Source organism: Oncorhynchus masou, chromosome 13 (genome assembly GCF_036934945.1).
Source record: "Oncorhynchus masou masou isolate Uvic2021 chromosome 13, UVic_Omas_1.1, whole genome shotgun sequence".
NCBI lineage: Eukaryota > Metazoa > Chordata > Actinopteri > Salmoniformes > Salmonidae > Oncorhynchus > Oncorhynchus masou.
Window position 1 is genome coordinate 59643601 of NC_088224.1, and position 27882 is coordinate 59671482.

General features: G+C 43.1%; 2 protein-coding genes and 1 pseudogene across 2 annotated transcripts; 2 read left to right on the forward strand and 1 right to left on the reverse strand.

Moving 5' to 3' along the window:
* Nucleotides 1–317: 317 nt before the first annotated feature.
* Nucleotides 318–4595, reverse strand: LOC135552717 (kelch-like protein 12). The gene is made up of 5 exons (XM_064984520.1): nucleotides 4138–4595; nucleotides 3721–3874; nucleotides 3538–3616; nucleotides 3116–3343; nucleotides 318–2941 (listed from the first exon to the last, which is right to left on the reverse strand). The coding sequence occupies exons 2-5, from the start codon at nucleotides 3872–3874 to the stop codon at nucleotides 1465–1467; spliced, it is 1938 nt and encodes a 645-aa protein (XP_064840592.1). The 5' UTR covers nucleotides 4138–4595; the 3' UTR covers nucleotides 318–1464.
* A 249-nt stretch (nucleotides 4596–4844) lies between these two features.
* Nucleotides 4845–9392, forward strand: LOC135551508 (serine--tRNA ligase, mitochondrial-like; annotated as a pseudogene).
* A 4346-nt stretch (nucleotides 9393–13738) lies between these two features.
* On the forward strand, nucleotides 13739–27705 carry LOC135552718 (golgin subfamily A member 6-like protein 22). Its single transcript, XM_064984521.1, has 6 exons — nucleotides 13739–14379; nucleotides 23191–23231; nucleotides 23422–23497; nucleotides 23830–23889; nucleotides 24313–25316; nucleotides 25479–27705. Exons 1-6 carry the CDS (start codon nucleotides 14334–14336, stop codon nucleotides 25548–25550), a joined length of 1299 nt encoding a protein of 432 aa, XP_064840593.1. The 5' UTR covers nucleotides 13739–14333; the 3' UTR covers nucleotides 25551–27705.
* The last annotated feature ends 177 nt before the right edge of the window (nucleotides 27706–27882 follow it).

Sequence of the window (27882 nt, forward strand, 5' to 3'; positions counted from 1 at the left end):
ATTGTTACAGGTGTTAACATTTCATTTACCGTGACCCAAAATGTGCCTAAAGCAAGAACAAAGACTACATCCGCTGTCATATTGGTCTCTGACCAAAGGCTACACCACTACAAAGACCCTGCTGTAAATGTGTTGAGCGAGACTACGAGATGTCTGCATGAGTGACTACGAGACCGTCCATTCTAAATGTGACTCGGGTTAATGATTTCTTCTCTTTTTAGTAACATACACAAAATGACAGAATGAAAAACGGACTGATGGACCTGTTGTCGTAGCCCAGAGAGGAACATTATAAAACAGAAGAATAATCCCAAAAATCTTAAGCAAATATGTCCTTTAATCATTTGATAGAATAACTGTCATCAAATTATCAATTTGTCTTTCAGTTCAAAAACATAAATCAGATTACATGTACGAGGTGATGTTTTTCTGAAGGGGTATGAGAAATTGGGGGGGGGGGGTCCCTTGTTGTTACATTGTTGTTACATACCATAATCCAACGTTCACTCCCCAACACATTTGCACTCTTCACACAGCTCTATGGAGCAAAGGGACGTGCTCAACTAAAATCCAAAATAAACTTGCCCGTCTAAAAACCAAAAGGTGTCAGGTATTCTGCAGGATCTGCCTGCTCGTGGTAAGTAAGTAACCCATATATCTGGAAATTAAATCTAATTATGTGGTCTGTAATCTGAACCAAAAAAAAAACAGAATTTTCAGAAATGAATTGTATTAAGACCTTAATATTTAAAAATCTAGCATGGATTACACAGTTGTTTGAGCGTGGAGACTTGGGTGCAAGTGATTACGAAACCACGCTATCCCGTCTGATGATAACACGATCTGATTGGAGGAGTGTTAGGGTGAATAGCGATGAAGAGAAACTGACCAAAAATAACAAGTGACTAAAATCTAGGTCACGTTTATTAGAGAAAAAAAAAGAAAAAAATTACAAAACATGTTGCAACGCAAACCAAAAATGAATGTATAGGTCATTGGACAAGTCCAGGTAGGTCAGCTAATTTTCTTCTGTTTGGTGCCTAATGAACATGGGGCCCTGGAATCAATGGATAGTGAAAGACTAAAGTTACACGAAAGTGGGATCCTTTGGTGAATTTCAGAAAGTTTGGGATAGAAAAGAAATAAAAAATGAAAACACCTCATCAAATTTCAATAAACAAATGTAAACCCTGCCAAACATTCACAACATAGGAATTTAACAGCTGCATAGGCCTATAAATTGGCAAAGGCTGAGGATGTGTGTTCAACAGGCAAACAATTTTCAAACCATTTAAATGCATTCAAATCATTTTTGAGGACTTGAGCATTTTTGTGGCATACGGTGGTTACATTCAGACGCGAGTCGCCCCCCTGTCTCAAGTGTTAAAAATTAATAACATTTCATTTCATTATTGAAACCCCATGAATGCTGGTCTTAGCCACAGCTCATTAGTCCTGCTGTGGCTAGTCATCATCAGGATTGCGGTCCTCCCGAGCCAGTCTCAGTCGGGACAGGATGTGTTTCTTGGGGAACTTGAGGGTGGTACAGCCGAACTGGCTGACTCCCCCCGTGTCTCCGGGTAGTTTCTCCCGTCTCTGGACCCAGCTGCGCCAGCCAGGCTTCCAACAGTACACACTGTCATAGAAACGGGAGCCATTCTCCCCGCCCAGCACGTATATCCTGCGTTTCCACCTGGCCACGCCCCCGGCAGCGATCCGCCTTGGCAGTCCCGGGAAAACCACCGGACTAGGTGCTCGGTCGCTCCCCCCGCTCCTCTCTGCCACCACCGCCCCCGTCACCTCCCGCTCCACCCCTGAGCCCCGGCCCTCCCTGAAGAACAGCACCCGCCCCGTGGCGTCCAGAGGTTCCAGATGGGTGTAGTTTCCATCTATAAACTTTGTGGCGTCCCTCATGTAGCCTCCGATGGCACAGACCCCTCCCCGCACCGCCACCCCTCCTGCCAGGCAGGTGGCGCCAGAGTCCAGTCCCACACGGGTCCATGAGTCAGTCAGGGTGTGATAGATTAGCACGCCAGCGTGCACCACAGCCCGGTTCTGCTCCAGCGTGGTGCCGCCCAGAAGGTAAATGCGGCCGCGCAGGGCAGCACAGGCAAAGGAGCGCAGCGGCAGGGGCAGACGGGGCCCGGGGCCCCACTGAAGAGTGGCCAGGTCCAGGATCTCACAGGAGTCCAGCATGGCTCCTCTGTTGCAGCCCCCCAGGGCGTAGAGTGACTCCCCACAGCCCAGCAGACCCAGCATGGCCCGGGGCTGCACCATGGGTGACCGCTCCTGCCAGCGATCCAACACAGAGTCATACTCATGGACCTCCGTGGACACCGTGCCCCCCCGCAGGATGCCCCCCGCTACGAACAGCCGCCCCCCGATGGCCGTGCAACCTGGGCACAGCAGAGAGCCCAGGGCAGCCAACTTCTCCCATTTCCCTGTACGTGGGTCGAAGCAGTCCACAGTGAAGTCCCTCTCGTTCAGCGACTCGTCCTCCCGCGGCTTCAGATCCACACACACAATCTTCTTCTCGAACATGCCTTCCCGGGGCCTCAGTGGGCCCCCCAGGCCCTCCCCGGCTGCCGCAGAGCCCAGCTCCTGGCTCAGCCGCCGGCTCTCCTCCAGGGACAGCAGCCCAGGGCGGAGGTGGTGGAGCAGGGCCGGCATGTGGCTGTAACGGTCCAGGGGCCGGTGCTCGGCCCAGCGGCGTGCCGCGTCGTACACCTCTGCCTCAGAGTCTACGCCCAGGCGGTCAGATCCCAGCAGGCTGCCCAGGGTACCTGGGTCCAACAGGAGGAAGTCCTTTTGGCGGGCCACGCGGGGGAAGTGCTGGGCCACCAGCCTCAGAGAGGCCCTCAGGAGCAGCTGGTCGTGGTGGGAGCGGGCCAGAGAGTACATGCCCAGGCAGTTGTCCACAGACAGGTGTTCAAACAGGAACCTACGGACACACACAGATGTTTGAGGATGGAAAACCAGACAATAAAAGATGGCTTTTAAAAATGCTATCAAAACTCTGTCAGTTACTGAACTGCACAGACTTAAGAGTATCAGCAGCATTCTGGACCGGGGAAAAGACAACGTATCTGTGTCAGGCAGCACTGACTATAGTTACCTAGAGCACAGGTCCTGCAGGGGCATTACTTGAAGCCGATTGGCCGCCACAAACAGGTCTTCGGCCGTGTCCAAGCAGAGTCCCGCCTCCCCAGTGTAGACGAACTGGATGACAGTCTCCATGACTGACGGCGTCACCTCCTCCAATCGGATCTCAGTGAGACGGGACTCCACCAACGGGCTAGTGAACATGGCACGGAAATACGGGCTGACGGCTGCCAAGAGGACTCTGAAGAGAGGCAGAAGCACGATTTCATTCACATAAGGTGAGATAGGGTGTAACTACAATGAACTGCAGGACACTGGAGTACTGAAACGGCAGCAGGCATCTGAATATGTGTCACATATTCCTTTGTGTGTAGCAACATGCACTGTCTGGATGTTTATAGTACACTAGAATTGAGAGAAGATCATTGACCCTACCTGTGACACATAAACCTCTTCCCCTCCACTAACAGAGTGACGTCACACAGCTGCTGAGCATCCAGTAGCTGCTTCAACCCTGACGGAGAGAAGAAGTAAAGAGTGAGGAGATAGAAAGAGACTTATATGATATAGGCAGCACATGAGTGATGCATTCATTTGGATGTTCCCATTCCACCGGACCATGTGTGACGTAGTCTCCTAAAGGAGTGGTGCTGTCGTCGGGAAAGTCCTCTTCTTCGGAGTCGCTGTCCGAGAGGGGCTCCCCGCCCCCACTGTCCCCATCCTGCCAGGGCTGTGGCCGCCAGGTGATCGTTCCTCCACGGACTGCACTCATCTGAAGATAGTCAAGCGTTGACATAATATACATGGGAATATCAGGACACTTTAACAACAAAAAACATTATTACTGTCTCAAGGAGCCAGATACACAAGATGGTGGCCAGTTATAATTATGATTTGATGTAGGTAGATCTTAATCTATTTATGAGTAATTAGCTCTCAAAGGCAACATTCCCAAGTCCTCTCTCTTATTGAGAAAATCAACAGGGTACATTCAGGAATAGTGACACAAAATGACAACAATGTTGTTGACTTTACCTTGATTAAAGGGAGACTACCCTACTTGGTGGTCCTGTCCTGGGCTCCGATTGTGTGTATGTCACCAGGGGCCTGACAGTTAGTAGCTTCACCTTTAAGCCCGATTGTCTGTAGTCAGTCAAGAAGGGAAGCTGACAGTTGCCATCCGTGTGTCCCACCCTCCGATCCGCCTGTCCTGGTCTGAATGAGTACGGCCTCCAGTGTGGGGTGCAGCACGGCTCATGGTTCTCAGAACCAGCTGCGGCTAGCTAACGTTAGTTAGCAACTGCTGAATGCAGCCAAAGCACCCCTTTCTGTCTTATCCGGGGAATCAGTAAATCATGGCAAGAAATACAAACAACTCAAACGCATTACAGTTGTTAAAAATATGAAAAACTGGTTGTATTGTCCCAGGACCTGCCTGACTATTGTCGGCCGCACAATTCACTTTCCCCCCTGTCCCAACTGCATTACCGCAATGCAATAGTTCAGCTAGTCTCATTGGCTAGCCTTTGAACCGGTGCACGGATGTGACGTTTTGTTTTGGACTCATTCGTGCACCTTATTTGATAACTAAAGCAAATTTAAGCGATATTTTGTTTTCTACTTTCTAAACAATACATTTGTTACAGATTTTGCTCATTTCATTTTCAGGTCCCGTCATTTCATTGGTTGTCTCATTTAGTTCCGCCTCTATTTACCAATCTACTTCCGCATTGAAACATGGCGACTTGCATTGGCATGGTTACCCGGCTTCGCACATAGAACGTCTTAAAACCGGTTTCAAGACGCTTTACAAGGCAGGGAACGAAAGTATGTACCTCCAGCCGCTCCACACATGAGATGCGAAGTAGTCTGTACGAACATGTCCGCGAGGAGAGTGACAAAGTCATTGCCAATGTGGAGACTCGGAAAGGGGATCTACGGGGAGAAGATGTCAGGGAGATTGTAAGCGTTTCTGTATATCCCATCTCACCACACCATGTTGAATACTGTAGATGCAGCCTAGTTACATGCGCTTTGCATGCTCTCTTGACCATCAAGTCATTGAAGTGTCTTTGATGTGCAAGAGAGATTGCCTCTGTGCCTTCATATGCTCTGTCTGTCATTTGCCTTGAAGTACATTCATATGAATACAGCCTCCCTGGATGTGGCAGTGTAGGCTACTGCATTTGTATCAAGCACATTGCCTGGTCTCTATAGGCCTACGTCAGTGGTGTGTTTCTGATGCAAGTGTGTGTTTGGCAGCAACTTAAGGTGGTGCTTGAGGAAATCTCACAGCTGGAGGAGCAGAAGAAAGTGAGTTCGGGCTCTTGTGGTCAGTTGATATATTGACAATGATGCCAATAACTGTGCCTCGAAACATTGTTTTCATGTTATGATGAGATATTATTTTGTGAGATTATTGTGATCAACATTTTCCTTCTCTTCACAGGATCAGAATAACAAGAAAGTCCTAGCTAATGTACTGTATGTTCTGTCTTGCCTGCTGTGACCTTATGGTATTTTCACTTAACATCAAGGCTGAATAGAAAGAATACCCTTGTGGAGTAAGTAAACCATTATCTTCTTCAGATTCCTGAGTTCAAGGAGGCTACGAAGGACGGTCGGGAGATCCGCCACCGGCTGAGCCAGCTTTACCCCCGAGAACACTATGACTGAGCCCTGAGGCTGCCCAACACCACACACCCCAATGTGGTGAGAATACACACATACACACACACACACACACACACACACACACACACACACACACGTGTGAGGAAAATATATGATTAGAGAATCATTCTGAGAGAGACCTTTGCGTGTAGACCTTTAACTATAGGGAGACATTTTTGAATACCAACATGCAGGACTATGTGAAATAAAATCATTAAAATGGTCATAAAAAAACAACAAATTGAAACAGCACTATATACATCATAACAACTGTAGCAGTGATGAATACATGTCTCCCTACTTTGAAAGCAAATCTGTTTTTTTTCCTTCTCTCTCATGGGTTTATACCAATGGTTGTGCCAGACATGCTGAAGGGGGCTGTATTTGTGAGTATCTGACTCTATCCTTCATTTACACTACAGTATGCACGGCAGACATGCATGCATAACAATATTCAAACTGGAAAAAGAGAGTGAAGCATTCAGAGATGTGTGTACCTAGTTTTGAGCCAGTTTTCACAAGTAACATTTCTCCAAACTGAGATGTTCTCTCTTTCTTTTTCTCTTTCCTTCTCTGGCTCTCTCTCAATCTTCCTCACTCATACATATAGGAGGGTTGTGAAATCCAGCCTCATGCCCACAGGTCTCAGGTGTACTCTCTGGACCCCACCTGCTTCCCCGACCTCAACCTGGCTGGCACGGGGGGGATGGGCGTAGCAGGTGAGGCCATGAGTTAGGCTGCGATGGGGAGGTTGTGGGGTAAGGCCACCTGTGTGGGTGGGAATGGACATGCCATGGAAAAACCAGAATGACAAGCAGCGATATACTAGTGTGCAGTTGTCGCTGTATCAACAAAGTTTCCTTTTCTCTTCTAGGTTATTTTATGGACCAACTGGAAGGACCTTCCTGTCATGTGAGGCACTTTTTGTGTATTAGGTTTGATTTGCTGACAACCCAGTGTAACATACAAGTGTATATGTGTTTTTATTAGAGATGAGTGGTCCGATTTTTCCATTGTAGGCCTGTGTGCAGTAGCCCATGTTACAGGGCTGAGACGGACACAGGCAGAGAGGCTTGGGGCCTTTACAGAGTACATCACTTCAACAAGGTAACGGGAAACAAAGCCAAATCTTTTAGAATCAACCAAGGACCAAGTCGTCCGCCGTATTTGATGCGTGGTGTTAAAGTAACCTTGTGTCCTCATCCTCTGCTTGTGTCTGTCCAGGTGGAGATGTTTGGTGTGACTGCAGATGAGACTGGGGAGGAGAGCTCTCAGATGCCGGAGGAGTTCCTGTCCCTGCAGAAGGAGATCTCCTCCCTGGATCTCCACTATAGGTCAGTGCTCCTCTCTGGCTCTCTGCATACACTCAATGTTGCTGGATAGATTCATAGCTTATGCTTTGAGTTGCACTGTACAGTGTATTTTGACATTTGTACACACCATAGCCATATATTTACATATACACTACCATTCAAAAGTTTGGGGTCACTTAGAAATGTTCTTGTTTTTGAATGAAAAGTCATTAAAAAAAATGCATCAAATTGATCAGAAATACAGTGTAGACATTGTTAATGTTGTAAATGACTGTTGTAGCTGGAAACGGCAGATTTTTCACATGTCCATTTTCAGAAAGGGACAGTGTGTGTGCCTTGTGCCTCGCAGCCCTGCCCGGGGATGGAGGTGATTTGAAAAGCCAAAGTACACTCCTTTTGAAATACATCGGACCGAACCAGCCCAATCGCATGCCACGCCCTGTCCCAAAGCCCAGATGACATCATGCACCAACACACTTACATCAACAGAACAACTGAAGCCTTTCCATCTACAGTTGAAGTCGGAGGTTTACATACACCTTAGCCAAATACATTTAAACTCAGTTTTTCACAGTTCCTGAAATTTAATCTTAGTAAAAATTGCCTGTTTTAGGTAAGTTAGGATCACCACTTTATTTTAAGAATGTGAAATGTCAGAATAATAGCAGAGAGAATGATTTATTTCAGCTTTTATTTCTTTCATCACATTCCCAGTGGGTCAGAAGTTGACATACTCTATTAGTATTTGGTAGCATTGCCTTTAAATTGTTTAACTTGGGTCAAACGTTTCAGGTAGCCTTCCACAAGCTTCCCACAATAAGTTGGGTGAATTTTGGCCCATTTCCTCCTAACAGAGCTGGTGTAACTGAGTCAGGTTTGTAGGCCTCCTTGCTCGCACACGCATTTTCAGTTCTGCCCACAAATGTTCTATAGGATTGAGGTCAGGGCTTTGTGATGGCCACTCCAATACCTTGACTTTGTCCTTAAACTCTTTTGCCACAACATTGGCAGAATGTTTAGGGTCATTGTCCATTTGGAAGACCCATTTGCGACCAAAGCTTTAACTTCCTGACTGATGTCTTGAGATGTTGCTTCAATATAGCCACATAATTTTCTTTCCTCATGGTGCCATCTATTTTGTGAAGGGCACCAGTCCCTCCTGCAGCAAAACACCCCCACAATATGATGCTGCCACCCCGTGCTTCACAGTTGGGATGGTGTTCTTCGGCTTGCTAGTGTGAGGATTTGTGTTTATGCTCTATAACCCGCTACCATATTACGTAAGATTGATTGTTTGAACAGCAGCTGCTTTGTCTGTGTGTGTCAAGAACTGAGCAACACAGTGTGACTGCTGTACGTTGCAAAACTGTAGATAACAGCTCAACAGCTGCTTTGTCTTTGTGTGTGTGTGTGTGTGTGTGTGTGTGTGTGTGTGTGTGTGTGACAAGAACTGAGCAACGTGGTGTGACTGCTGTATGTTGCAAAACTATAGATATGCGGGTACAGGGAGGGGAGGCTCATCACGAGGTTTAACTGACGTGGAGAAATCCTGAGTAACACAATGACAAGATAACAGGAACAAAGTAGTTGCAGCAACTAGAATGTGATACCAGAACAGTAAGAATCTATACATCGATGGAGGGAGGACTCCAAGAAGCACCAAGAGGTGGGGACCAGCCTAAAGGCCTACGATAGGCTGAGCAGGTCTAAACCACGCTCAGCCTCTGTGATAGACGTAGTTCCAACTCGTCTGTTGGCCTATCACAGTATAAGAACAGCTGTATACTTACTTCTAGTTAGTTCTCTGTTAACCCTGCGTGGTGACACATTGAACCCGTATATACGAAAATTGCATTTACCATTTATTGCTTACAGTTTTTTCCAACTGCTTACACACGTTTTCAAAACTGTCTCCTTTTTTTCAAATCTCTACACCCAATTTCCAAAACTGCACACACAAAATGCCTCACATCTCCTTCAAAATGTAACACTGCATTCAAAATGACAAGAATGAAGCATTTGCATCAAATGGCAAACACTGCTTTCATAATAGTACATTTTTGGATATACCATGTAAACACTGTTCTAAATCTAAAGCTCTTTGGTCTTTCATAGGCTTATATCTACATTTCAATACAATATTCTACAGCAAAAGTAATCTGCTGAGAGGGGTAACAAGTACACTGTAAACACCAATGCAATGTGGAAACAGAACATTTTTATTAGGCCAAACACTACTGTTGTATACAGTAGCATACAACAAAAGCATATGTAAACCAAAAGTATATTCTTTAGAATACAGTAAAGAACACAATTGTGTGTGTGGGGTCCCAGGGGGGCAGTCCAGGAATTGGTAGGGTGGCAGTCACCAGTGCTAAGCTACGCTTCATCTCTTCTCCGGCCTGGGTCTGGCCACAATACTTCGTCCACATCACAAGATACTTTGCTTGATGTTTGGCAAGAGAAAACGTATCTCCTAGCATGGCATATCCAACCTTGGACAGAGGCAACCTCTATGTCCCCACATGCGTCCTCCATTGCCTGGAGAAGCGGCATGCGGGCATAGGGTTGGTGATCATACACTTTCCAGCGCCAGGCTGAGAAGAATTCCTCTATGGGATTTAGAAAAGGTGAATATGGTGGTAGGTACAAAACTATGCAAAATTGTGGATGGATGGCAAACCAGTTTTGGACCAGAACAGCCCGGTGAAAACTAATATTGGCCCATAAAACCACAAATCTAGCAGGCTCCTGATCTGGATCAGGGACAAGCATTGTGTAAATTGCATCCAAAAAAGTGAGCATATTGTACGGACCCAGTGTGGCATTGTGATGGAGGACCCCGTTTTGAGTGATGGTAGCACATAGTTATATTACCCCCATGCTGTCCAGGGACATTGGTAATTGCCCTCTGTCCTATTACATTTCTTCCGCGGCACCTGGTTTTGGTGAGGTTGAAGCCAACCTCATCCGCATAAATAAATTCATGACGAATTACATGGGCATCCAGCTCCAATACTCTCTGTAAAAGACAAAAGGATATACAGATGAGTAAATATGGTATGTCTGAAGTACTGGAAGTAGTGTTGCATACAAACCTCTACGAAGTCATGTCGCATATTCTTGATTCTGTCAGAGTTTCTCTCAAATGGCACCTTGTGAAGTTGTTTCATCGTCACTCGGTGCCGTTGGAGGATGCGTTGTATGGTCGACATGCTGACAGCATTGATGTTGTTAAATATGGTGTCATTATTCAAGATATGCTCTCTTATCTCGCAAATCTCAATTACATTGTTGGCCAAAACCATATTTATAATTGCAGTCTCTTGTACATCTGTAAACAAGTGTCCTCGTCCTCCATGATGTCTTTGCCTTTCCACTCTACAGAATTCAAACACAGTATGTGTTCACCATAGGAACTGTAAGCAATGTACAACAAAATGTAGTACAGCATGATAACCAACCTCATTCATTCAATGCAGTGCAGTAAATGGATGGCTTAGAGTTACAAATGTTTATGCAATACTATGCAGTCATACGTATTTTACAGTACATTACTGTAATGCTAAAATAGTCATTAGATAGTTGCATACCTGTTCTCATTTCTGAAGGTTTGAATTATGGACGCCACTTTAAATCGACTCAAGTTGGGCTGGACTCTCAGTCCAGCCGCTCTCATGGTCAAACCGTGTTTGATCACATGATCAACAAGTGTTGTCCTAATCTCATCAGAGATGGCTCTCCTTCCTTCTCTGCCCTCGTCCTCTTCTTCCTCTTCCTGTCCCTCCTACTCCTCTTGTTCTCTGTCCATTGTTGGCATCCATTGTTCAAAACAGGTAATCTGACCTTTGACCTATTTATAGGCCTATACTACAGTAAAGCAGTGATTGGTTAGTGATCAGTTAAGCTATTAGTGTTTGCACATGTGAGGAGTGTGTGTGTGACCTGGTGAATAAGTGTAGCATTTTGATTGGTTGTGTTTGGAAAAGGAAAGCAAGTCACTCCCTGTTAGATTTTTGTGTTTTATGTAGAGAATTGTGTGTACTGTTTTGAAAAAAGTGTTTTATGCAATTGACAACTGAGTCAAAGGCTGAGAAATAGCTTATGGTTTTGGATATTTGTTGTGTAGTTTTGCACTTTGAGTGAGAGGTTTCAAAAATCGTGTGACATGAAAATATTTTGTGTGTAAGCAGTTGGAAAAAACTGTAATAAAAAGCAGACATAGAATAAAATCTGTAACTTAGTCTTCTACTTGTCCTGATACCAGACTCAATTGATGCAACACTAACACTAGCCTCCCCCTTTTTCCTCCAAACATAACAATGGTCATTATGGCCAAACAGTTCTATTTTCGTTTCAACAGACCAGAGGACATTTCTTTAAAAAGTACGATCTTTGTCCACATGTGCAGCTGCAAACTGTTGTCTGGCTTTTTTTATGGCAGTTTTGGAGCAGTGGCTTCTTCCTTGCTTAGCGGCCTTTCAGGTTATGTTGATATAGGACCTGTTTTACTGTGGATATAGATATTTTTGTACCTGTTTCCTCCAGCATCTTCACAAGGTCCTTTGCTGTTGTTTTGGAATTGATTTGCACTTTTCGCACCAAAGTACGTTCATCTCTAGGAGACAGAACACGTCTCCTTCCTGAGCGGTATGACAGCTGCATGGTGTTTATACTTGCGTACTATTGTTTGTACAGATGAACGTGGTAACTTCAGGCATTTGGAAATTGCTCCCAAGGATGAACCAGACTTGTGGAGGTCTACAATTTTTTATTTTCTGAAGTCTTGGCTGATTTCTTTTGATTTTCCCATGATGTCAAGCAAAGAGGCACTGAGTTTGACGGTAGGCCTTGAAATACATCCACGGGTCCACCTCCAATTGACTCAGGCTAATTGACATCATTCATCAGAAGCTTCTAAAGCCATGACATCATTTTCTGGAATTTTCCAAGCTGTTTAAAGGCACAGTCAACTTAGTGTATGTAAACTTCTGACCCACTGGAATTGTGATACAGTGAATGATAAGTGAAATAATCTGTCTGTAAACAATTGTTGGAAAAATTACTTGTGTCATGTACAAAGTAGATGTCCTAACCGACTTGCCAAAAATATAGTTTGTTAACAAGACATTTGTGGAGTGGTTGAAAAACGAGTTTTAATGACTCCAACCTAAGTGTATGTGAACTTCCGACTTCAACTGTACATCAAGAGAAGAACTGAAACCTTTGCATCTACAAGTTGACTTATTCTGTGTAGCTCTGCCTCTGCCATGTAAATATATTAACTCCATACTGTTTGTGAATGTGTGTCACGATGACACTATCATAAACTGTCCTGTTTTGGTCTGCAAAAGATTTAGACCTGGAACTACTTCTTTAAGAGGCTCCTCTGTCCTCCACTCGTTACCTGTATTAATGGCACCTGTTTGAACTTGTTATCAGTATAAAAGACACCTGTCCACAACCTCAAACAGTCACACTCCAAACTCCACTATGGCCAAGACCAAATAGCTGTCAAAGGACACCAGAAACAAAATTGTAGACCTGCACCAGGCTGGGAAGACTGAATCTGCAATAGGTAAGCAGCTTGGTTTGAAGAAATCAACTGTGGGAGCAATTATTAGGAAATGGAATACATACAAGACCACTGATAATCTCCCTCGATCTGGGTCTCCACGCAAGATCTCACCCCGTGGGGTCAAAATGATCACAAGAACGGTGAGCAAAAATCCCAGAACCACACGTTGGGACCTAGTGAATGACCCGCAGAGAGCTGGGACCGAAGTAACAAAGCCTACCATCAGTAACACACTACGCCGCCAGGGACTCAAATCCTGCAGTGCCAGACGTGTCCCCCTGCTTAAGCCAGTACATGTCCAGGCCCGTCTGAAGTTTGCTCGAGAGCATTTGGATGATCCAGAAGAAGATTGGGAGAATGTCATATGGTCAGATGAAACCAAAATATAACTTTTTGGTAAAAACTCAACACGTTGTGTTTGGAGGACAAAGAATGCTGAGTTGCATCCAAAGAACACCATACCTACTGTGAAGCATGGGGGTGGAAACATCATGCTTTGGGGCTGTTTTTCTGCAAAGGGACCAGGACGACTGATCCGTGTAAAGGAAAGAATGAATGGGGCCATGTATCGTGAGATTTTGAGTGAAAACCTCCTTCCATCAGCAAGGGCATTGAAGATGAAACGTGGCTGGGTCTTTCAGCATGTCAATGATCCCAAACACACCGTCGGACAACGAAGGAGTGGCTTCGTAAGAAGCATTTCAAGGTCCTGGAGTGGCCTAGCCAGTCTCCAGATCTCAAGCCCATAGAAAATCTTTGGAGGGAGTTGAACGTCTGTGTTGCCCAGCAACAGCCCCAAAACATCACTGCTCTAGAGGAGATCTGCATGGAGGAATGGGCCAAAATACCAGCAACAGTGTGTGAAAAACTTACAGAAAACGTTTGACCTCTGCCATTGCCAACAAAGGGTATATAACAAAGTATTGAGATAAACTTTTGTTATTGACCAAATACTTATTTTCCACCATAATTTGCAAATAAATTCATTAAAAATCCTACAATGTGATTTTCTGGAATTTTTTTCTCATTTTGTCTGTCATAGTTGAAGTGTACCTATGATGAAAATTACAGGCCTCTCATCTTTTTAAGTGGGAGAACTTGCACAATTGGTGGCTGACGAAATACTTTTTTGCCCCACTGTATAACGTGCCCCTCCAATAGCCAGAAAACACCGGCAAAGATGTGGACAAAATGCTGTGCCCATTAGACTGGGCATTACTTGTCATCAGCTCTAAATGTGTAATTAATTGTGCTAGACACTCCTATAACACATAATGGAAATGTACACTACTTGTCAAATGACATGTTTCAATCTCCGTTCCCCCTCTTTACATAAAGCATGCATGCCTACAGCATAGCGGGTGATGTGTTTTAATACAAACCTGCTGCTGAGGCATGAGAGCAGGGAATTGGCGTTACCTCCGGTCAGATGTGGTCAACTCAGCTTGGAGCGAGCAATCCTCTCGTTATCACCGCGTTAGTTGTTACGCGTTGACGGGGCATCACTCTCCCGACCTGTCCTCCTGCATTTACCTGGCCCTTTGAGCCAAGCATACGCGCCTATCAGCTCTTTAGCGGGTCCTTGCTCGCTCGACTTGAGAATCAGGTCGCGGTATTATTCTTTCAAGGTTATTTCCTTCTCTTTAAGGCCTTTGTATTCAGATCCTATGGGAGTTTTTATTTTCACGGCGTTGTTTTGGACCTTAAGTGGAGGTAAGGAAAATCAGGGTTTAATTTGTGAGGCTGCTGATCAATCAATGTATGAGCGTATCCAGTGTTAGATAACGCTCACGTTAGCCGAATCCATAGCCTGCCTGTTCTAACAGCCTTTTTAGTTATAGCTTTGCTTGGGACATTAGCCAGAACGTGTGATTGTGGGCTATTGATTGCAGTTAAGCGGAATGTTTATGTTATTTAGAGGATGTTTCCATGTTTTATAATATAGCTTATCAATAAAACGGAGGGGATAATGGATTGTGAGACAATTAAACCAAGAGGAGAAAAGTACAAAAAGGTCAATTGGTAGAATATATCTTAGCTTTTAAGATTTAGGATCAAGATAGACTTGTTACATAATTTGTTTAGAGCGCACCTTATCCAGTCCGTCACTAAATCTGTCCGTTAGCTATACATTTTCCCCGGGCAATGTGACTACATATTGATTGTTATTGAATACATGTGTATTGGAAATAGCCTTATGTAAGAATTACATCATAAATTAAGGGTATTTCTACATTAGCCAACCTAAAAGGAAATGATGTTGTCGTGCAAGACGCGATGAAAGCAGGGCACGTACGCTCCTGTAACTGTTAAACCTATTAATAATGCGCGCGGTGTTACAACCATGTCCTGTTTGAATATGCAAACATTGACCCCATCACCATAGTTTGATGTGACCAGTTTTGCATCGGTGTCGGGGCCTTTCGGGGAGTGTTTTGGGAGTAAAGATGTAATGTTGTGAGAAGGGGGGGGGGGCTGTACATGTATTATATAACAGTGTTGTATCAAAATATAACTGAGTTTAAGGGTAACGGTCTGTGTATAGTGAAATGTTTAGAGGCGTTAAGATCACCAATGTGCATGTGAACATAGACAGACCCCAGTCTCCTTGCCAATTGCCTTGTGAATAAAGGGGGTGAAGGGAGGTCTGCCAAGCCAATCAACATGGGATTGCAGCTTGAAAGGACCTGTGTCCCAGTTTAGGAGGAAGCATAACACGCGCTTTCTCCCACGCAACGTACAGCCCCTGTTGTTCGCACGTACCTTTGAATTAAGGCCTACCATTGACCTCCATTATCAATAACCTTAATGAGATCTGTAAGGGGATATGACTCAGTCGTTTAGCACTTGTGTAACATTCATTGGATGCCATGTGAGTCTGTTAACTAATAACATGGACATTTCCACTTCCTTGTTGAGGGAGGATTATTAAATCCTGTCCTGTTAGCTGCTTGGCATGTGACTGTCTTGGCCTTAAAAATAGACCCTGCTACTTTTAGGCAGAACAATTCAATTACTTTCCTTTTCTTTCCTGGCAGTGCTCAATCACCTCACTATGTGTGTGTTTTTGATTTGATTTATTAGGATCCCCATTAGCCGACGCCAATGGCGACAGTTAATCATACTGGGGTCCGACACTTAACGAAAAATACATCACAAACTTACAATACTTTACAATTTACATACATTTAAAAACATAAGCATGTAGTGTGTGTGTGTGCATCTATTAGTTACACGTACATGTCAGTACACACACACACACACACACACAAGTAGGTCACATGGGGGAGAGGCGTTTTGCCGGGAGGTGTTGCTTTAATTGTTTGTTGAAAGCAGGTTTGCTGTCCACTTGCGCTATAAGAGATGGAAGGGAGCTCCATGCACTCATGGCTCTGTATAATAAAAATCTAATCAAATCAAATGTTTTTTTGTCACATGCGCCGAATACAACAGGTAGACCTTACCGTGAAATGCTTACTTACAAGCCCTTAACCAACAATGCAGTTAAGAAAAGTAAGAGTTAAGTAAAATTATTTACTAAATAAACTAAAATTAAAAAATAAGAGACACAATAAAATAACTATAACGAGGCTATATACAATGGGTACCGGTATCAAGTCAATGTGCGGGGGTACAGGTTAGTCGAGGTAATTGAGGTAATATGTACATGTAGGTAGGGGTAGAGTGACTATGCATAGATAATAGATAACTGTTTCCTTGAATTTGTTCTGGACCTGGGGACAGTGAAAAGACCCCTGGTGGCATGTCTGGTAGGGTAAGTGTGTGTGTCAGTGCTGTTTGTAAGCTGACTATGCAAACAATTTGGAATTTCCAACACATGAATGTTTCTTATAAAAAAACAAGTGATGCAGTCGGTCTTTCCTCAACTCTTAGACAAGTGAGACTGGCATGCATGTTATTAATATTAGCCCTCTGATTACAATGAAGAGCAAGAAGTGATGCAGTCGGTCTTTCCTCAACTCTTAGACAAGTGAGACTGGCATGCATGTTATTAATATTAGCCCTCTGATTACAATGAAGAGCAAGAAGTGATGCAGTCGGTCTTTCCTCAACTCTTAGACAAGGGAGACTGGCATGCATGTTATTAATATTAGCCCTCTGATCACAATGAAGAGCAAGAAGTGATGCAGTCGGTCTTTCCTCAACTCTTAGCCAAGCGAGACTGGCATGCATGTTATTAATATTAGCCCTCTGATCACAATGAAGAGCAAGAAGTGATGCAGTCGGTCTTTCCTCAACTCTTAGACAAGTGAGACTGGCATGCATGTTATTAATATTAGCCCTCTGATTACAATGAAGAGCAAGAAGTGATGCAGTCGGTCTTTCCTCAACTCTTAGACAAGGGAGACTGGCATGCATGTTATTAATATTAGCCCTCTGATCACAATGAAGAGCAAGAAGTGATGCAGTCGGTCTTTCCTCAACTCTTAGCCAAGCGAGACTGGCATGCATGTTATTAATATTAGCCCTCTGATCACAATGAAGAGCAAGAAGTGCCGCTCTGTTCTGGACCAGCTTAACTAGGTTTTTCTTTGCAGCACTCGACCATATGACTGGACAATAATAAAGATAAGATAAAACTAGAGGCTGCAGGACTTGCTTTGTGGGTGTGGTGTCAAAAAAGCAGCACATTTCTTTATTATGGACAGATCTCTCCTCATCTTTACAACTTTTTAAACTATATGTTTTTACCATGATCATTTACAATCTAAGGTAATGCCAAGTAATGTAGTCTCCTCAACTTGTTCAAAAGCCACACCATTTATTACCAGATTCAGCTGAGGTCTTGTAATGGGTGTGTGTTGGTGGGAGGGAAGTCAGGCGCAGGAGAACGAACTTGGTATAAACGGAGTCCTTTAATAAGTGCTCACAAAACTCTGAAAACCAAAATAATAAAAGTGGGTACAAAACCCGTCGCACACCAAAATATAACTTGCCCATAACATACAATCTCCTACAAGGACATGAAGGGAAAAGGGTGGTTAAATACACAACATGTAATTGATGGGATTGGAACCAGGTGTGAAGCAAGACAAGACAAAACCAATGGAAAATGAAAATGGATCAGTGATGGCTCGAAGGTCGGTGACGTCGACCGCCGATCACCGCCCGAACAAGGAGAGGGACCGACTTCGGTGGAAATCGTGACGAGTCTAGAATTTAGGGAACGATTTTTACCAAATACAATGCTCTTTGTTTGAGAGATGTTCAGGACCAATTTATTACGGGCCACCAGGGGTCAAAGAAGATTACATTTCTTACGGTACGGGACACCAACGTGCGCGCATGTATTTTTTTTATACTACCAAAATGACAGGGCAGTCTACTCTGACACTGACAAACATATCAATGAAAACGATGTTGTCTGATCCATATAATCGCCCTACAAAAAGCGGAGTCACAAATACAATATGACGTTCATGTAACCTAGAGGAGGAAATTGTTCTCCAAAAACAAACAAAAGTGGCACTAAAAACACAGATTGGAGTCTTTTCATTCTCATCTCTTTACAGCGGTAGCCATTTGCTTTCCAAACAGTTTTTCAGCGATTATATTTTTCAATATTGCGATATATCTGGCTGGCCCTCTCTGCTTTTCACTGATAGTCGCAACTCAACAATCATCTATTTGATATTTGCAGGGCGCACTGCCCATATTGCAGGACTGTGGGCTATGTGATTTAAAACAATCCACAGCTTTCTTTTAAAGGAGCGAATGATCCTCTGTGGCCAAATCATGTTTTCTGGTGTAGTAGCCCTTGTTGAATGATTTTGATTTAATTCTGCATTGCTGATAAGGATATATAATTTTGGCTATGTAATTCTATTTACTCTAGGGGAAGCTTCCCCTAGCCTTATGGACGCATCGCCTATGCGTTTTAATGTGGCATAAAATCGACCAGTCATGATATTTAACAAAGGCACTCCTATCACTCCTGTAGGCTACCCACGCACATTCAGTATCCAAACCCCAACAGTGCACTGTGCACCTCCAATTTGATGAATGGAAAGAGACTGTTACAAAACACCTATATATTGTGTAATGAAATTCTGTGATTGTCCTTAGGCCTACACTTGTAGCCTGAATTGATGCATCCACTGTTGTCCACATGCATCTCTGTCTCGGCCACTCATCTCCGCCTTGAAAAATGTGCGTTCTCCTTAAACCCCAACACAATTTGGAGCGAATGCCACCCGGTTTCCAGTCAATTCACAAAGTTTATCATGCGGCTGACATGTAGTAATGTTAAATAATGGTGTAATAGCCTATATTTTGGGGGGGCATGTTGTATTAATTGTGATAGGCTCACGTTTTACCAGTAGGCATACCCCCACTACCATAACGGACCGCACCGCCTTACTTTTACCCCTGCTGGCCACCCATTCCAAATCTGACTTAAAGCCTCTGTTAATGGTTTCAGTGACTTCATTAGCTGTGGTTGCTGACATGTATATGGTTGAATCATCAGCCTACATGGACACACATGCTTTTTTAAATACCAGTGGCAGGTCATTGGTAAAAATAGAGAAGAGTTGAGGGCCTACAGTGTTGCCCTGCAGTACACCACACTTTACATGTTTGACATTAGAGAAGCGTCCATTAAAGAAAACCCTTTGAGTTCTATTATATAGATAGCTCTGAATCCACAGTATGGCAGAGGAGGGAAAGCCATAACACATACATTTTTTCAACAACAGGTTATCGTCAATAATACACTATATATGCAAAAGTATGTGGACACCCCTTCAAATTAGTGGATTCGGCTATTTCAGCCACACCTGTTGCTGACAGGTGTTTAAAATCGAGCACACAGCCATGCAATCTCCATAGACTAATTTTGTCAGTAGAATGGCCTTACTGAAGATGTCAGTGATGTTCGATCTGGCACCGTCATAGGATGCCACCTTTCCAACAATTCAATTAGTCAGATTTATGCCCTGCTAGAGCTACCCCGGTCACCTGTAAGTGCTGTTATTGTGAAGTGGGAATTTCTAGGAGCCACAATGGCTCAGGTCGTGAAGTGGTAAGCCACACAAGCTTACAGAATGGGACTACAGAGTGCTGAAGAGCGCAGCCCGTAAATATTGTCTGTCCTCGATTGCAACACTCACTACTGTGTTCCAAAGTGTCCCAATGCATAGTGCCAACTGTAAAGTTTGGTGGATGAGGAATAATGGAATATTTCATGGTTCAAGCTCGGCCCCTTAGTTCCAGTGAAGGGAAATCTTAACACTACAGCATACAATGACATTCTAGACGATTCTGAAATTCCAACTTTGTGGCAACAGTTTTGGGAAAGCCCTTTCCTGTTTCAGCATGACAATGCCCCTGTGCACAAAGCAAGGTCCATACAGAAATGCTTTGTCGAGATCGGTGTGGAAGAACTTGGTTGGCCTGCACAGAGCCCTGATCTCAACGCCATCGAACAACTTTGGGATGAATTGGAACACCGACTGCGAGCCAGGTCTAATTGCCCAACATCAGTGCCCAATCTCACTAATGCTCTTGTGGCTGAATGGAAGCAAGTGCTTGCAGCAATGTTCCAACATCTGGTGGAAAGCCTTCCTAGAAGAGTGGAGGTGGTTATAGCAGCAAAGGGGGTACCAACTCCATATTAATGCCCATGATTTTGTATTGAGTTGTTCGGCGAGCAGGTGTCCTCATACTCAAAGGCTTCACTGAAATCTAACATTACGCCTCCCACAAGCTTGGTATTATCAGTTTCTTTCAACCAATCATCAGTCATTTGTGTTAGTGCAGTACATGTTTGGTGCCCTTTCTAAGAATTCTGAAAGTCTGTCGTTAATTTCTTTACAGAGAAATAGCATTCTGTTTGGCCAAACACAATTTCTTCCAACAGTTTGCTAAGAGCTGGCAGCACAACCTGGTCTCAGAGCATTTCATATTATTCTGTATGTAAATCAGTGACACTCCATTTAGTATGATAAGTTACATTCGTATGCTATGTATTCATTTGTGTATGTCCATCTCCCATTTCATATGATATGTTATGAATTACAATTTGTATTATATGTTACGAATTCGCAAAATGTACAATATGTTATGAATTATCAAAACTTACAATATGTTATGACTTTGCAAAACATATGATATGTTACAAATTCTAGCTAGGTGGCTAATGTTATCTAGCTGGCTAATGTTAGCTAGGTTAGGGTTCAGGTTAGGGTTAAGTTTAAGAGTTAGGGTAAGGGTTGGGGAAAGGATTAGCTAAAAGGGTTAAGATTGGGGTTAGGGGAAGGGTTAGCTAAAATGCTAAATAGTTGCAAAGTAGCTAAAAAGTAGTAGGGTATTTGCTAATTAGCTAAATTGTTAAAGTTGTAGATGATGAGATTTGAACTCAAAACCAGCCACCCTACTTAAGGGTTAGCTTAAGGGTAACTATCTGTTTTATGTAACATCACGTATTATACTAATCTGAGTGTCCCAGATTTACGTTTACTATGTTACGTCGAGTCTATGAGACCAGGCTGGGCAGCACGCTGATAGGTCTGCTGTTTGAACCAGTAAAGTCGTTTTACCACTCTTGGGTAGTGGAATGAATTTGGCATCCCTCCAGGCCTGAGGACAAACACTTTCCTCAAGGCTCAGATTAAAGATATGACAGATAGGAGTGGCTATAGAGTCAGCTACCATCTTTAGTAGTTTTCCATCTATATAAGTGTTAAATGCCAGGAGGGTTGTCATAATTGAATCATAACAATAATTTTTCCTCCTCTCCCACATTAACTTTACAAAATACAAACTTGCAATGATTTTCTTTCATTATTTGTATTTTTATGAATGAATACGATGGCTCACAGTTCGCTGTAAGCATTTCCTGCATAAGTTGGCCCACTCTTCCAATTAACTAATCATTAAAATATTATAATTGGCAACATCAAATGGTTTCAGCCAGTCAGATGTGAAGCCAGACTTATTAGCCACTCCTTTTGCCCCAACTCTTTCAACCATACAGTTTTACAATTCCTCATCAATCCATGGAGCCTTAACAGTTCTAACAGTCAGTTTCTTAACAGGTTCATCAGTAATTGGAAGAAGAAATGTCATAAATTCATCAAGTGCAGCACCTGGATGCTCCTTATTAATCACATCAGACCAACAAATATGTTTAACATCATCCACATAAGAGTCACAGCAAAATCATTTGTATGATCTCATAAACAATATTTTAGGCCCAGCTTTTGGAACTTTGGCTTTCCTGGATATAGCCACTATACTGTGATCATTGCATCCAATGGGTACAGATACAGCTTTAGAACAAAGTTCTACAGTATTAGTAAAAATATGATCGATACATGTGGATGATCTTGTTCATGTAGTGTTTGTAAACACCCTGGTAGGTTGATTAATAACCTGAACCAGATTGCACACACTGGTTACAGTGAGAAGCTTCCTCTTGCTCTTGAGAGGACAGATTAATGAAAACCAGTCAATATTCAGGTCCCCAAGAAAGTAGACCTCTCTGTTTACATCACATACACTATCAAGCATTTCACACACATTATTTAGATACTGACTGTTAGCACTTGGTGGCCTATAGCAACACCCCAAAATAATAAGCTTTAGATGAAGGTGAACCTGTAACCACAACACTTAAATAACATTTGACATGAGATATTCTCTAAGCATTGCAGGGATATGGATCTGAATATATATATATACAGCAACACCTCCCCCATAAGCATTCCTGTCTCTTCTATAGATGTTATATCTTTATCTTGCTACTGCTGTTTCATCAAAGGAATTATTTGATTGAATCTCAGAAATGGCTAATGTATGATGTTATCTGATGTTAGCAAGTTATTGAATTCATGAACCTTATTTATTTTTAATGATGAATTTTTTGGAACTTTTTACCCCATTTTCTCCCCAACTGGTAGTTATAGTCTTGTCCTATCGCTGCAACTCCCGTATTGACACGGGAGAGGCGAAGGTCGAGAGCCATGCGTCCCCCGAAACACAACCCTGCCAAGACTCACTGCTTCTTGACACACTGTTCACTTAACACGGAAGCCAGCCACACCAATGTGTCAGAGGAAACACCGTACAACTGGCAACTGTGTCAGTAGGCATGCGCACGGCCCGCCACAGGAGTCGCTAGAGCGCGATGAGACAAGGACATCCCTGCCGGCCAAACCCTCCCCTAACCCAGACAACGCTGGTCCAATTGTGCGCCGCTTCATGGGTTTCTCAGTCGCGGCTAGCTGAGACACAGAATTGAACCCGGATCTGTAGTGACGCCTCAAGCACTGCGATGCAGTGCCTTAGACCGCTGCACCTCTTGGGAGGCCTCATGAACCTTATTTCTGAGGCTACATATGTTATCAGAGATAGACACAATGTGTAAAAGAGCAAACAAAGCAAGAGAAAAAAAACTAACATTCAGCAGAAACAATATACAATTATTTGGAAAGACTACATTTGTATCTCCCTCTCTACTCTCTCTCTAATCTCACTCTCTCTCTCTCTCTCTCTCTCTAGTGGGATGCCTGCCTCTATCCTCCTCTCTACAGGTTGGAAAGGTCAGAGACAAAGCATTTGTGTTATCTCTATGATGTTTATTTTGAGTGTATTATAACACTGCTAACATATTGTGTGTAATTGATATTGACACGGTAACTGATAATTGTGTGTGTGTGTGTGTGTGTGTGTGTGTGTGTGTGTGTGTGTGTGTGTGTGTGTGTGTGTGTGTGTGTGTGCTCGTGCCCTCAGGTTGCTGACTGTATTCAGGACTCCCTGAATAGTAATGGCGGTGTGCCACATCCTGGCTGTGACAAACTGAAAACTGGTGACAACTCCTATCTATTTCTCTTATCTGACATAACCTCCTTCAGCTGCACATATGCACTAGACCACACAGTGCACTTATTCAACTATATTCACTATAATTGTAATGCGTCAAAATTGAGATTTAGTTTATCATGGCAATGGAATCATGACACTGATTACTGTACGTGAGGAATACCCTTTATTTCATTATTTAATCAATATTTAATCAATCTTCCATTACAAATAGTCATGGCAACACCTGTCACTGAGGCGGATAGGTATGATTATGTCTCGTCTGAGAAGATGGACATGGTCAGTGTTGAGCAACCAGTGTTGTGTTCTGTTGTGCAGATGATGCTGTCCACAGGCACCAGGGTCTCCTGAGGGAGCTGCAGGAGCTGGCCCAGGAGGGTAAGTCTGACTACAGTTATTAGCTAATACTTTACCACTGAAGTACCCAGGGACAGACTGGGATCAGAAATTAGTCTGAGTATTTCTAACACACCTGTCATTTTTTTCTTTGAATTATAATTTGGCGCAAAACCCCCAAATTAGAAAGGCCCATTGACCTTCAAATGGACCAGTCCATCTCTGGAAGTAGCCCTGACAATGTTGTCATCATCACAGTAATATGGAATATCATAACATACTGACTTATTGAGAGAAACAGTCTAATTGTTGCAATATCTTTGCTATGCTATGTTGGTTTCAGAGTCAGGTAATTATACATGGAAATCAAGATAAAAATCTTCCTAAACATGTTTTGTTGAACTTGCTGTAATATGCTTTAAATTGTACAGTAACTAACCACCTCAATTTATTTTATTCTTACAGAGAGGGAAAGAGAGAGAGACTATGGGAGGGCGAAAAAGCTAAATGAGGAGAACCAGGCTGAGGGAGAGAGGGACAGAGAGAGGAGGGAGGAGGAGGAGCAGAATGATGACCAGAGGGAGACTGAGAAAGACGAACTGAGAGAGAAAGAGATGAAGGCAGAAGGGGTAGAGGAGGAGAAGGTGGAGATGAAGGACAGAACGAATGAGGAGATGAGAGAAGAGCCCAGACTGGAGGAGAAAAGGGGGGATGAGGAAGAGAATGCGAAGGAGCTGGAGGAGCTCTTCTCAAAGGAGCTAAGGAAGATAGGAGAGGAGGAAAAAGAGGACAGGGAGCTTGAGGAGCTGCTCAAGGAGCTGAAGAAGAAAAGGTATGAGTCGGTGAAGGAGAAAGAGCTCCATAGTGGGTCAGAAGCAGAGGAGGAGAGGAACAAGGATGAGGGGGAGGAGCAGAAAAAGGGAGAGAAAGAGCAGCTAGATATTCTTGAGATTGAAGAGAGGAAACGCAGCAAGGAGAGGAACAACAACGAGGTGGAGCTGATGGTGGAGAAAGAGAAGGTGGAGCGGGAGCTCAAGGAGCTGCTGGAGGAACAGGACAGCAAGAAGAACGTGGAGAAGGAGAAAGAGAGGGAGGAAAAACAGGAGGAACTAGCAGAGCTCCTCAAAAAGATGAAACGTGTGCAAGAGGAGGAGGAGGAGAGAAAAGAGGAGGGGAAGAGAGAAACTGCCGGGGATGAGGCGAAAGTGGACAATGAGCGAGAGAAGGAGGGAGAGATTCGCAAGGAATTGGAGAAGGTGAAAACGGGAGAGAGTGAGGAAGTTAAGGATCCTCAGCAGAAGAGAGTGATGGAGAAAGCAAGTGATGAGTCGACCCGTCAGTTTGAAAAGGAGAGGAACAGGAACGATGACGAAGAAGCAAATGAGGCAGATGAGGTTGAAAACAATGATTGGGAAGAGGAAGAGGAGGATGAGGATAAAAAGGAGGATGTTGAGCAGGATGAAGGAGAAGTAAGTGGGCGAGAGTCAACACGGCTGAGCTTGTAAAGCTGATACTGTAATTGCTAATTGACTATGTCTCCGTGTGTGTGTGTGTGTGTGTGTTAGTGTGTGTATGTGTGTGTGTGTGCACCTAACACACTTTCTGATCTGATCTGTTCTGTGTGCCTACAGGAGCTTCTGGAGATTGAGGCAGAGCTGCAAAAAGTGGCTGCAGAGCTTCGGGAGCTTCACAGGGGTCGTTAAATTCTAAATTACACACACACACACACACACACACACACACACACACACACACACACACACACACACACACACACACACACACACACACACACACACACACACACACACACACACACACAACACAAGACAGACAGATAACGACCCAGTGCAGCACTCTCTCTCATGCTATCACACACAGAAACAGACACAACTAACATACTTAGTAAAATAGTATAATCATAATGCTTTTGATGGGATGTAGTTCTGTAGGTAGTTGCATTTGAGTAAAAACAAACAAGTACACTTCTCCCCATCCCTGCATTCAGAGATTACAAGCTCTTTAGATGTGTCTTTCTGTGTGCTGCCATTATCAAAGATTGTTTAGTAGGCAAGATGTACAACCTTGCACATGTAAAGCTATCGTTAGTCTACATCTCATGATACAAGATCGTTAAGTGGGAAAGACATCTCCTTTACGGTATGTCTCGTGTATATATTTTGTGCAATAATTAAAAATCTATGTGTGAGATTTGTTATGGTCATTGAGACTGTTAATGTAAGCAATTAACTTACACTGTTATTACACTGTTATTACTGTTATTACAATTAACTTACACTGTTATTTATAATATTGACATATTGATTTCTGTGATTGATTTCCATGTGTATATGAACAAAAAGTGAGGATTGTGCTATCTGGCTAATGCACTGTTAATATCAGACTGTTAATTAAGAACTGGGGTGACACTCAGGGACAATCTCCATTGCATACTCCTCACGTATTCTCTCCTCACCTCCTTCTCAAAACCCATTGGAGGAGAAGGTCAGAGAGGAGAGCATCTGTCTTTCTCATCCAATGGGTTTTGAGATGGAGATGAGGACGTGAGGAGTATGCAATTGAGATCTTCCCTCAGAAAGAGACGGCGTGTGACCACGGAAACCTCTTCAGTATTGATGTACAGTGTGTCATGACATAATGTTCTATAATAAGAAGAGCATGATTGTTCCTGAAGTTTATTTTTTTTATTTTTGCAGTTCGGGTCACCAAGGTGGTCAAGAGTCATAGAAATAGAATGAATGGAAATGTCCGTTCTAGTAATTATATTTCTATGGCCAGGGTGGCACCCCAGCTCTTCTCCCAACTTTGCACTCCTATCTTAACCAGCCAAGGAAGTCTAGCGAGGGGAGTGACATCATTAAGACATCTCTGGTATGTGGTCCTAATAAACAATGACAGTTCTAAAACGTTTTTTTTTTTAAGTTGGCAAGATATTGATGTTCACCGACATCCTTTTTCATAGTTTGGGATCTCCACTGTTACGCAGCCATGTTTGAATAAAAAATATCAGGAAACAGTGCCCCCACATGTTAAATCAATATAAGTTGCATGGTTAATAACATGTGGAGGAATAACAATAACTGCAATACAAGAAGAAGAAGAGGAATATTAAGACAACTTATTCAAACCAATAAAGTTATAAAAATGTACATATTAAAGCAAAATATATGATGATGATTCTCTGTAAATGTACTTTATTATGTAATTTAAATGCATCATGAATTGACTTTTAAATGTAAACACTCCTTTTCTATCGAACATTGATTTACAATTATAAACTGGGTGGTTTGAGCCCTGAATGCTGATTGGCTGACAGCCATGGTATATCAGACCATATACAACAGGTATGACAAAATCTTTATTTTTACTGCTCAAATTACGTTGGTAACGTTTATAATAGCAATAAGGCACCTTGTGGTGTATGGCCAATATACTACGGGCTGTATCCAGGCGCTTTGGGTTGTGTCGTGCATAAGAATAGCCCTTAGCCATTGTATAATGGCCATATACCACACCGCTCAGGCCTTATTGCTTAATTATGTAACACTGGTAACTGTTGGGACGCATATAAAACACATCAACACCATGTAAGGAATCAAACAGGCTACTCACTACATGTTGTGAGATTTACTCAAGAATGTATACCATTTCAACATTTAGAAATATATTTACCAAATGTATTTCATCAGAAAAGGGTTGTGGATTGTAAGTGGGATGTAAAGGACCAATTAGTGGAGGTCAACATTTGTAATTGTACTGGCCCAATCAGAGTCCTGCATCTGTGCCTGCTGTGTCTTAAATGCTAAATGTCAATCAATAAAATCACAGTGTATGATATTTTTCAATCATTGTTACTTCTATAAGAGTAGTGGTTGGTTGTCTTCATTGACTGATCACAGTCTCTTATCTATTCATACAAAATTCTGACACCTACGGTGCCAGTCAAAAGTTTAGACACACCTACTCATTCAAGGGTTTTTCTTTATTCTTACTATTTTCTACATTGTATAATAA

Excerpts from the sequence above, each read along its gene's own strand:
- LOC135552718 (XM_064984521.1), top strand. The coding sequence starts at position 14,334 with ATGGGAGTTTTTATTTTCACGGCGTTGTTTTGGACCTTAAGTGGAG. Across the intron at positions 23,232-23,421 it reads CCTCTCTACAGGTTGGAAAG|GTTGCTGACTGTATTCAGGA; the intron begins GTCAGAGACAAA and ends TCGTGCCCTCAG. Across the intron at positions 25,317-25,478 it reads TTGAGCAGGATGAAGGAGAA|GAGCTTCTGGAGATTGAGGC; the intron begins GTAAGTGGGCGA and ends GTGTGCCTACAG.
- LOC135552717 (XM_064984520.1), bottom strand. The coding sequence starts at position 3,874 with ATGAGTGCAGTCCGTGGAGGAACGATCACCTGGCGGCCACAGCCCTGG. Across the intron at positions 3,617-3,720 it reads AGGAGACTACGTCACACATG|GGTTGAAGCAGCTACTGGAT; the intron begins GTCCGGTGGAAT and ends TCTCTCCGTCAG. Across the intron at positions 3,344-3,537 it reads AAGAGGTTTATGTGTCACAG|AGTCCTCTTGGCAGCCGTCA; the intron begins GTAGGGTCAATG and ends GCCTCTCTTCAG.